The following is a 12,526-nucleotide window of genomic DNA, read 5'->3' on the forward strand; positions in this document are numbered from 1 at the left end:
CGTAATGTGAGGTGTTCACAGATCGGATCTTGGACCTCCTGATCTGCTCGCACAAAATTGGGGCCCCCCCGATTAATATCAAACATGTGTGTACTGGCTCAAGCAGAGTAGTGTACACTAAAGACGAACTGTTGGCCCTGTTGAAGATTGGACACGGAGTAACACACCCAATCCCGACTATGCTGAGGAGACAGTGTTGTGGATGTAGAGCCGGGGCTAAGCTAAAGGCTAAGAGGAACAACAGAAGGTGGACATACAAGCCTTTTCTGCCCTCTGTGCTCATGGGGAATGTTAACTCACTGCATAACAAGTGTGACAAGTTGGAGGCGCTTGTGAGGAGCAAGAGGCTGTACAGGGAGTTTGATATGTCTTTCTGAGTCCTGGCTGAACACCAACATACCGGACTCATCTGTGGATATACCTGGCTTCACTGTACGAGTGGACAGAGAGCCAAGGACGAACAGAAGGACGAAAAAGGGAGAAGTTATCCTACTTTTCAAGGAGATCCTTGTCCCCACAGCCATTAGACTGTTTAATAGTAACTGTTGATATGCTAGTTATGCTATTTATGTTGTATGTTATTAACTGAGTGCATTTATCTGTTAATTATATTTTATGTTTTATAGTGAAATTTCTATGTTAAAGTTAATATAAGAGCTGCAGGACAATCTGAATTTCCCCCATGGGGGATGAATAAAGTATCTATCTATCAATCTATCTATCTATCTATCTATCAATCTATCTATCTATCTAATGTAACTTTTTGTAAGAACGCGATGGCCACCACAGAGGAGATGATGCAGTAGTACTGGCTCATATTTTACTTTAGAAATCATTTATCCAAGTATCCAAGTTTATAACTTGTCAAAGTTTGTCCTTGAATCTGTTGTTTCAGAATAAAATAATGGAAAGAACCAGAGTCCCCACCCACATTATACAAACCACTTTCACCCCCCAAAGAGCAATATACTGTAAACAAACCTTTTTCACTATATATATATATAGGCCATAAAAGGAAAAATGTGCATCATTGTAAACACATACATACACAGACATTTGTCCATTATGTCTGCTGTAACCACCTTTATTTGTTCAGAGAGGACAGTTTTTCTGTAATATGTACTTGTTTTTCCACTCTTTCATGCTTCTCTGGCAGAAGGTCAAGTGTGACGGATGACTGCTGGGTAATTTTGCTGACGTATCCTTTAATGACTATATGAAATTCCATCGGTAAGTCATCCACTTGAGAGAGAATGCATGCACAGCTCGACGCTGTTTATAGTGAGTCATAAACTATGTCCCATGTTCTTTGTCTCTTTCAGAATGTGAAAGCATACACTACACCCACAACCACTATGTTCCCGATGGTGGCAGTAATAGCGATCCAGAGCCAAATGGCATCCCGTGACATGGACTGGGGCTCCTCAGGTGGGCTGTGGGCCACCATGGACACGGCATGGACGCTGGCAGACGAGTTGAACAGAGAGTGGTCAGTGCTGTAGTCATCGTTGGGAGACGAGTCCATGAAGGCGCCCGTCATCACTGGAATCTGGTGACAAAGAAAACAAGGTGTTAGGCTGCTAAAACCACTACTCCTCCATTACAAGATGCTATCAGTTCTCAGTTCAGTACTGACAATTCTCAAAAGCTGCAGTCACCAAGAGTCACAAATAAAGCTCCAATAAATCCTTCTTGCACATGAACATTGTGGCTCATTGATGATAACTTAAGAAAGTAGAATAGACTGAAAATAATTACTAAGTGAGGGCTTTATTTCTGTTCTGAAACTCAGACCAGCGGTGTCATTAGAAGTCTATCCATTAATTCACTTGTGAATTTGCATCAGTGGAACCTGGATGACAACCACAGGGAAAACATGCAAACTGACAGAAAGATGTCCAGTGGTACAGAGAGTTCTGTTAAAGAAGCAACTTTCCAAGAAAACTACCAGCTTTGATTCAGACTCAATCTGTCAGTTCAATCAGAAGTCACAGACGTTCACTGTGTAAAATTCGGAAACTTGAGTGGACTTTGACCAAACAAATTAACAAAATTATTCTAACGTAACATAGGACAAATAAAGAGGAATCTAAAGTGATTAGGGCACAGTCCTGTAACAATAGCCAGTCTTGATATTATTGACCCTATTTGGGAGGGAGAGGAAGTATGCTTATTCCCAGGGACAGATGAGGAAAGATAATGAACTTCCAGAAGAGAAATGATTCTATACTTTCTGTGCAGAAAAAAAAAGATTTGATTTCTCCTGACTACTCCTGACTATATATATATATATATATAAAACAGATATACAGATATATATATATATATATATATAAAACAGATATACAGATATATATATATATATATATAAAACAGATATACAGATATATATATATATATATATATATATAAAACAGATATACAGATATATATATATATATATATATATATCTGTTTTATGAAACAAGTGTGGCACATTCAGGTTTCTGCGTTCATCTGAATTTAATCTGCAGTGATTCACTGCGGAGGAACCAAAAAGAATCAGGTAGGAAAAAACAAGAGCCTTGGTGTGAATGTGGAATGTGACCTCTGCCTTAACATGGCCCACATGACAGTTTCACTTGGTACAAGAAGAGTTTTGGTGTACTGTTCATTTTATAACTGAAAACTTAAACTACTGTTGGATATCTCATTAAAAAGTCAACTTTTTTTACAGAGCAGAGTGTTACAGAGCATTGGCTTTCAAATTGCTTTGGAATATGTTATGAATTGCAGGATCACCCACATGAATAAAAATAAAAAATGAAACATAGTCTTGAAGATACAATATAATAATCGGAAAAATACAGGGGTTAATGTGCACTTGCATATATTCCATAAGGCAAGCAAGGCAAGTTTATTTATATATCACAATTCATACACAGAGTAATTCAAAGTGCTTTACAGAAATAAAAGACAAGTTAAAAATACATAAGCAAGAATAAAAATAAAAAGGCATGCCACCGCTTTGTCACCATATTTGACCCTCATGATATCGACTATTGGACCACGCTGAACCATATTTGTGGGTCCCCTACTTTCAGTTTGTCCCATCCCTGATGGACTAAAAGTACCTCAACACAGACTATCTGCGGAGACGATCCTGAGTCCTGGACTCTTGCGTCTAGGATCGAGTAGACTACAGCTGGAGGTTCCAAACCCCTTATTTAAGTCCACAGCTGTTATGGTAGGACACATTATTGCTGTGTATTAACTGGCCTAAAGGAAACATGTAAAGATTGAACAAAATTAGTCCCAAGATGGACCCTTGGGGGACCCCACATGTCAACACCATTTGGTCTGAGACACAGTTACCAACTTCAATGAAATACTTCCTGTCTTCAAGATAGGACTTAAACCATTTAAGGGCAGTATCAGAGATGCCTATCCAGTCCTCTAACCTTTGTAACAGGATCACATGGTCCACTGTGTCAAAAGCAGCACTTAGATCCAGCAGTACTAAGACAGAGACTCTGCCAGCGTCGGTGTTCAGACGAATGTCATTTGTCACCTTGATGAGGGCAGTTTCAGTGCTGTGATGGGGCCTAAATCCTGACTGAAAATCATTTCAGCAGAAAAGCAGTTGTTTAGCATGAGAAAGTCAGTAAGTTGTTGGTAAACATAAATGGTCAAGTATGTGGCCAGATGATTTGTACTCAGTCTAAAGCACTTTCTGCAGTTTTTTCTACTGCAGCCTTTATTGAACAGGTGGACATATGGATAGTTTTTGAACATTCACACATTTTACTTTATGATGCAACTAGAATAATACTGTATAGTAAGTAATGCTGAGAATGGCAGGCAATAAAGCAAGATTCCCTAATGGGACATAGTGGCTGCAGAACAACCCTGAAGGTAAAGATCATATATTAATAGGTGGTGAAAAACAGCTCCTGTAGAACTCTTCATCTTGGTGACCACTCAGCACGCTATGATAAGAAAACATTTACCCTGTCATCCATAATTTGCTTACACTGAGAAAGGACCCTCAGTGTGCTGATGGTTGTTGTTGTCACATTAAGGACTTGAACCATTTGGGTTTCATTTTGTGGCTTAATTCCTTCATCAGCAGAAATCCATTAGAATTCATGAAACCCACACACTATTATAGCATTAACCTCGGCCAAATAAACAGCACTCTTTTCTCTCCCAAAAGAAAATCAGGCCTGCATGAAAAGGAGATACTGAACAGTTCACATTGTGTCATCAATTATGCAAACATAATCACATGAATAAATATTAGAAAAGATATTTAATATCCTGCTGCTAAAACATTGACCTCTTTTTGTCTGTTATTGCATTTATGGAAAACAGATCCACCTTCACTTGCTCTTGCCACAGGCAAAATTTTGTCTAGATTAACCCTTCGTATACTATATAGAATACTTTATTTCAAACTAGACTAAAGCTGCATCAGGCTCATACTGCAGTTCAACTTGTCAAATAAATTCTTAAATGAACTAACCCTCTGACCTCATACCGGCACTAGATCAAAACTTCACCAAAGTTATTAGATTCATCCTGATGGGGACATGAATAGCTGCTCAAAATTTCAAAATAATTCAAAATCTTTGAGATATTTCACTCTTAACCAATTGGTCAGTTTAACCAGTTTTACCACTTCTATAGAGACAACAGCCCTTTGGTAGGCTAATGTCCATGGACTGGTGGTGGTAGCTTTAAAACCCCTCTGGTCCCCAACACCTATAAGTCACAGTGTTACTCTCTTTCTCAGCCAACCGAACACTCACTATGCAAACACATTATGCACTGAGCTGTTCCATTTGGATCAGCTTGGGTATTAGACATATTGACAGACAGACCTGAGACCTGTGGCAGTAAAACAAAACTTAATTAAGCCTTATAATTAATCCTCGTGGGTTTACAAACTCCAGAAACAACTGCATAAAATGATATTTGTCATTCTCTTATTTGTCATTACGATAAAATAAAAATGGCAGTTTTTTCATCTGCCATGTCTAGGATTAAAGTTTGGTTAATTTAGTCACAGACACTACTCTGAAAGGTTAAGATTAAGCAAGGATTATGTCATGATCCTTTTGGGACCTCCTGTCGGGGACCCTTATTTTGTATTGGGTTCCTGTTTCCCCTGCATGGGTCCCTGGCAACTTTATGTTGTTAGTCCTGATCAGCTTCACCTGAGTAGTAATAATAGTGTTTGTCTGGCAGAGGGAGCAAGGAGGGGGGTCAATGAGTATAAAATCACACATTTCTCTACACTAAACCAAACTAAAGCGAGTATAGTAGAGCGGGTCAACCGGAAGTTCAACGGTGAATAAGGCCAATGAGAAGGAGGTGTTAGTAATCTTCAAATACAACATTGGCGACAGTGAGAATATCCAGGCTCAGAGGTGTGTTTAGGTTAGTGTTACAGGAAAACGGTTACAGACGAGTTTTTCACCATATCAGAGCGTCTGGCCCCAGAACCGGTCGTGCACAGACTGACTGATCTTGCTGGAGACGCAGTGAAAGGAACATTTTACCAGGAAGAGCTACAGCTACAGAAGTGTTTTTATTTACAATGAAAGAAAATAATCATTTTGTACACATTCATTATTTTGTATACAAAATGCATTCAATATGTCAAAAATAATTTCAAATAAAAAAATACAATCACTAGGTCGAAAACAATATTTCAAATAAAAAATACAATCATTAGGTCGAAAACGTTGCCATCCAAAGACCCTGAAACACGGTGTGGTGCTGTGACTCCTAATCAAATCATACAGATGTGTGCCTCTGATCGTCTGCTTGTTGATAGTAACCTCACCCTGGTCTGGCCATGAAATCACATCTGCAGCTCTGGACTGTGCAGATAAGATGTGCTCTGCATTTTTTCTGTCTTTTCAGTACAAGTTTTAGCACATCCTCCACCACCAGATCCTTTACACAAGCCTTATTACCAGGAAGCGCTACCCCACCATCAGCAAGTCCTTCTGTGGGGGGTAGGGTCAGGGTCAATACGTCCTTTTCCCGCCCGCCCTGTCTTACAAGTGACAATATCTCTGCAGAATGACCGCGTACTCTTTAGCTTTCTCATAAACGTCAGGGTTTGAGTACCGCTGTCACTTCCTGGTCGAGCTCATTCTGTGCCGTCTGTTCTGGTTTCATTGTTCTGATGCTGATGATGCTCTTACTTATGATGGTGCGCCTCTGCTCTGTGATGATTTATACAAGAGCTCCAACAATGCCAAATTTCTCTGCATATGGGGTGACATCAGTACTGAAGCTTTCTGGGGACGTACACGACCGGTCGGTCAGACAGCAAATTTGTTCTAAGTCTTAAATAATCAGGCTTTTTTGCTTTATAATCAATGAGTTAGTAAGGAGTGCTTATCGCATCATTAAATGCTTCTGAAAAATATTTGGCGTTACCGGGAAACATCTGCCTGCCTATCAGCGTGACCTGATATTTATCTCTAGGGTTTTTAAATAAAACCAGATAGTGTTTAAACTAATAGTACGGCTGTACTTGCCCTGTATAAACAAATTCTGGACTAGATAAATACAGCTCAAATTCCTGTGGTGTACATATTTTGAACCTCCAAATTATTACGAGCATCATTCATCAGATAATCTATAATCAGTCAATTATTTATGTCTGGAGGAAACAGAGAATTGTCACACACTGACTCTGGGGGGCCACTGACAAAATTTATGTCTCTGATCTTTAGGGGCTGACTGTACAGAGGCTGCCAGCATGAGTATATGTATACAACATTGTTGAATCTGTGTGAAATAAAACTGCATTTTCAACTACACTTTTGACAAAAAAGTTTTACCACTATGTGATTGTCCACTCACGACCATGCTGAAGCAACTGTTAACTCTAATTTAATATCCATAAGGCAGAGTTGTGTAGTCAGGCAACATCCTGCGTTTGTTGTACACAACTCCGACCTTCTTTACAACCCTGTCGTACAACACTTTCTTTATCCTGCTTGATGGTGTCCAAAACAGCTGTGGGGTGTCTGTCTGATTTTCGGTTACTACAAACGACTTAACAAGCCCAGCAGTGACTCATGAGTCACAACAGCCGCATTAGCAGAATTCAACGTTACACCTTTACACTTGACCTGTCTCTTCCCTCTCTGTGTGTGGTAAGCATAGCCTTTAGGTCCTCCGGACTGCTCATTGCTCCAATAAACACATTCACATCATCCGCCCTAGTGTGGCTGCTGTCGGCATGTCACCACTGTACCATGGCTATGTCGTCAGAGATGAAACAGAACTGTCTACCATCAAAATGACCACCAAACATTAGCTCAGTGAATCTCTGGTTCTGTAATCAACTCGCACGTGCCCATATTGGTCCTCATGCTAAACCTACCCCACTGAGAGTTCAGCAGTAGTTCCTTACAGCTCCTAACTGTTTTATTGACAGCTATCTTATTAGGGTCTAGTCCGATTCCCTCATGGATGAAATAGTCTTCGATATATTTTTGCTGTTCCTCCAAAGTTTTGACTTGTCTGGGGTAACCAGAGGCCTCTTGCTTGCATTTCAGAAATGTCTTAACATATTCCTTGAACAATGTGTTGGTCTTGTCTGGAAAATGCCACACGTCATCGATGCAGAGAATCCACTACCCCTTTTCAAGCACTTTTTCAAGATCAAAAGAAACCCATGTACCTGGTAGCTCTCTCACAGTCACTGTGATTGCATTCGCTGACCTGATTCAGCTCTTCAGCGCATGTACGGCACAGGGGAAACATTTGAATTTATGTGGAAAGTACCCTTTGTCTAGATCTTCAAATCCTGAAGCATTATGAGCTATGAATGTATACCCCTTATATCTTCGACGTCTGTAGCGTAGCCACACAATTAATACTGGTGAAACAAAATGGATAGGGGTCACCACTCATTTCCATGGCACATACAAACCTGGCCTCATGCCTGCCATCATGGTATCTGGTTTCAAATCATACAGAATATAATTTTCAGTGGGCTGTGCATCTTCTTTAAGGGGTCTACACCTCTACACCACCGCCTCTGAGAGCTCCACAATCACCATAACCTGTGTTTCTGTAAACAGTGCTGGGATTTGCAGATGCGTTTACAGTCATCACATTTAACAGGGGGGCTGGGGGACTGCTGACACACTGTGAAACAGACGTTACACAGGTGTTTGCAATTATGTAGCAGGGGTGAGTCATATGTGGTGTAACAGTACTCGCAGACATACGATGCCCCAAAAAAACTCTTAGGGTTTTTTATTAGATAACAGTGCTCATTGTGTAAGTAGAGCCAAATGGTCTGTGGATGAGGTGTATTGTGTGTCTGGAAACACACCGGCCGTGTTCTACCGCTATCATGATGGAAGATTTTAATTTTCACCCATAATTCTCTTTCAAATCTAGTAACATCTCTAAAAGCCACCTGCTGTGTTTGGTGGAGACCTACAGAGGAGTGAAGTTGTTAGGCACTATGTAATAGTTCTACATCCCCCAAGGAGGGTTTGAGTGAATAATTCACATGCTGAAACATAACTTATTGTCTGTGCCCTCATTATTAGGGTTGTACAGGTGTATGCCCAGGGTACCAGGGGTACCAGGGTATCAGGGTTGCTATCAATGTCAATGTCACAAAAATTAATAGGCTGCCTCAGCTCTAGGGAATTGAAGGTAGGGATGTCCCTGACAGAGACTGCACCTGCCCCATGCAGCGGGGTGTCAGCAATGGGTGCGTGGTCATGTGCAAAACTGGCGTGCCAGAGCCTGCGGTGTCCTCCAATCTGCAAACCCATATCAAAGCCTGAACATCTTGTTGTCAGCAAAGCCTCCTGTTGAATGACAGTCATGTCTATATTCTACAACAGAGCCTGCAGCAGCTGCAGCACCTGAACGACACAGCACAGAGGAATAGGCATTAAGATGCCTGCCATGGATCTCGTTCCTCATCTTTCACCTTTCTTGTCTTCTCTTCATTATTGCTAACTATGTGCAGAAACTCTAAAATAAATAAAGTAAAATAAAATGGCATTAGATAAAGCTGATGTTTTTAATCTGATGTATATTCCAGAGCTTCCTTCAAATGACAAAAAAGCTTTCGTATCTGGACTATCTCAGCGTGCTGTCCTGGTTTCATTATTGATATTTTAATACACGCCATGCCACACATTTAATCATCTACTGCTTCCAAGAGCTAGATTTAAAAATGGTAGTGTAAGTATTGAATTTCTACCCTGCCAATCTATGGCAATGGTCTCCTGGTTCTAATATGAGTGTTGGGACCTCACTGAGCAGAAGTCATTTGTCATGCTCAGTGAGCTCATTTGAGGGGGCAAAGGAAGAGAATTGATATTCCGCAATATTCAGTCATTTACTAATGTCTCTGCCACTAAATACCTAAAGACAGATATGGTACTGTGCCTCTTCTTGTCTCAGTGTATCAGGATTCTCTGGTGATGAGTTGAATAAAGCTGATGTTGATGCTCAAAGTGTTGCTAGAGTTAAAGGTGCCCTGTGGAGCGTTGATGTAAGCAAATAAAAAGGATGTCTAGATTCACTATAAACTTCCTCCACTTCCTTTGGTTTACTCTAAAATCAAAGTAAGTCTCACATACTCATTTTTGCTTTTGTTTCTTCCTTTAAATTATGACTGCAAGTTCGTATATTTCAGCAGGTATTTTAGGTACGTACTAACAACTACTTTCATCGTAACACCATTTTCTGCAAACTGGTTTCAGAAGTGTTAAAAAGAATTTGTATTCCATATTACACATGCACATGTTTAAAATGTTATAAACCATGAATTATATAGCCTATAGCTAGCATGTTTTCATGAATCATATAAGTTATATAAAGAAACACAATGTGTCTGGATCAACACACCATCTGATCTATATTCCACCTCACTTAGATCTGTTGTCCACTGCTTCACAAACAGCACATGAAACAAAATAGCTCTATGGTAGCACCATACAGTCGAGATTCCCAAGACCACTCTGTTGTTGTAAAGTCATTATAAAATAAGGCCCAATATATCATATATGACATGTGCATTTGTTCAACTGACCATGTCTGGATAACAGCCTTAAATGTCTGTTTGGGACAGTCTCACAGAGAGACCCCACTGGCCTGCTGGATGACTCACTCTCTGTAGGGGTTCCTTCCTAAGATGCACTGCCACTTTCATTTGGTCACATCCGTTCTTTGTAAGAGGAAAAGCATCTTCAGTGTGGATGTTCACCACCCTTGCAAAAAGAATATTTGAAATTCAGGTTTTATTTGTAAATATTGACAAATAATCCGTTGTTAATATAAAGTAGAAAAGGGATCTTTATTACTGTGCAGTGATTTCAAAGACTGAGCCTGGTGTGAGAGAAGTGAACCTAGCCCCCAGAGCAGCATAGGTGCATTTGCATATCTGACAGCGATCAGTCCCATCCACTGATCCAACAGCTAAGACAGAACAACACTCTTCACCATAGCCAGTCACTGAAGATGTTAACTTGGAAGCCAGCTTGAAAGGGAAGAGCTGGAAGAACAAACAACGCAACTGCTTCCCCCTCTTTTGTTGACCACAGACTTCTGTTCAGGTTTTGTGGGAAAAGTTGGAAAAAGCTCCCACGACCATTGAGACGGTCCCTGACGTCAGCTCTCTTTGTCCATGTCAAATGGTTTTCATGTCTTCTCAGATACAAAATACATCTGTTCATATGAGAATATTTTTAGTGTGACTTCCTCTGGGCACAGATAATATTGAGGCCAGACATGTGGCATATGCATCTATAAGATACAGTTCTACTGCTGCCCTCCACGACAGTCACCTAAGTATTTCATGCTGTCATGGAGCAAAGGCTGGTCAGAGTGAGTTCACTGTAGAAATCAAACATCAGATTTTATCATTGGCATAACTGATGCTCCTCTAAAGAGACACATAAGACACATAAGACCTGTTCAGCTCTGTATGTCGCCATGTTTCATTAACTAAAATGTCACCAAAGCATAAAAAGAAGTCATTTACACCACAGATTCTCAGGTTCTGCTTTCTGAAACCCCAAAACAAAACAATTTAGCATTGTCAGGAGGGGACCTGCAATCATTTTCTAAAGCATTCTCACAGTCCCTGTCTAATTGAAGAGGGAGCCACTAAAATATCAATAGAAAATATGACAGCCTATTGAAAGTAAACGATGATACTGAACGCAACCTGCGTAAAGACGTGGACCAGCTGCCAGGCAGACAGAACTTAAATATGATAAGATGTTGATTTTACTTTCTTCGTTTATTGTAAGGAATTTCTGGGTCATAGTTGAACTCTGAATAAATTCAGACATTATGTGAGAAAGGCTTAGTCTTTGTACATGAGCCAGGTTTGGAAACCTAATTCATACCTAAGTGTGAGAAACTTGATGAATGTCACAGATTCTCTTAAATCACTTGTATGTACCATAGGTGATAATGCAGCCTACTGTACGATACTGCAACACAATAAATAAAGAAGAGAAGAAATAAAAATCAATCTCAACATGTAACAGAATAAGAGACATGAATATAAAGGGAAAAGTGGATCCAAATGGATGGGGAGGGAAGGAATTTACAGCAGGTCTATGGGGATGAAGGAGTATCACTACTGGAAGTCATGTTCTGTCACCTGATGCTGTTTTTATGTGGGAGACATACATTTGCCACTAAATATCAAAGTGTGACCCTGACACATCTCATGTCTCAGCTGTCCGTGTCTAATGGACTTGGCATGTGTCGCTAAGTTGAAATGCAAACTTGCCTGACGCTGTACAGCATGATCAGGACCCTGGGTCTACTTAAAGGTCTACTTAAAGGTCTACTTAAAGGTCTACTTAAAGCTGGATACACAGGATTCACACGTTTGGTCTGTGACTGTCTGCGATCAGCTCAGTCTGATGAGGCCAACGACAAGCAGAGATAAACTGCGAGGGCTTTACCTGCGCTGCCATGAAGGACAGATCCATGGTGCCGGGGGTTTCGAGGACAGTTACCCAGCGTCCGATCCTCTTCAAGCGGCGTCGTGAGCCGTGTAACTCCCGCTGGGCAGGACAGTGACCCCTCTCGTCTTCCTCCACACGCGACTCAGCGTCAGTGTATCTTCATGTGGACCGTGTGAACAGGGTGTTTCAGGAAGGGAGAGAGTGGAGGAGGCTGTGGGAGGAGCAGGAGGAGGGAGAGGGTCTTGTGCCACTGCTACCTCTCCTCAGCCACTCATTCATTCTTTCAGTTCCTTCAGTGAAAGCCACAGTTAATAAAACCATATCACCTAAATACACATGGCATCAAGCATAGTTAAAGTGCTGAGAATGTCATTGAATGCACCAGGAGTTCAGAGCACTGACGGCTGAGGCAAAGAAACTGTCTTTAAATCTGAATGTGTGTGTTTTCATTGGCCTGTAGCCAGAGGTCAACAGATCAAACCAGACAAGGTGTAGAGGGATCCATCATCATCTATACCCACTTATTCCTCACCAGGATCACAGGGATCTGCTGGAGA

At 40.8% G+C, this 12,526-nt stretch overlaps 1 protein-coding gene across 1 annotated transcript; it reads right to left on the minus strand.

Annotated features, from left to right (window-relative positions):
- Nucleotides 1–1,021: 1,021 nt before the first annotated feature.
- On the minus strand, nt 1,022–12,082 carry LOC113137266 (uncharacterized protein C14orf132). Its single transcript, XM_026318786.1, has 2 exons — nt 11,967–12,082; nt 1,022–1,549 (listed from the first exon to the last, which is right to left on the minus strand). Exons 1-2 carry the CDS (start codon nt 11,991–11,993, stop codon nt 1,319–1,321), a joined length of 258 nt encoding a protein of 85 aa, XP_026174571.1. The 5' UTR covers nt 11,994–12,082; the 3' UTR covers nt 1,022–1,318.
- Nucleotides 12,083–12,526: the final 444 nt, after the last annotated feature.

This window comes from Mastacembelus armatus, chromosome 24 (genome assembly GCF_900324485.2).
Source record: "Mastacembelus armatus chromosome 24, fMasArm1.2, whole genome shotgun sequence".
Taxonomy (NCBI): domain Eukaryota; kingdom Metazoa; phylum Chordata; class Actinopteri; order Synbranchiformes; family Mastacembelidae; genus Mastacembelus; species Mastacembelus armatus.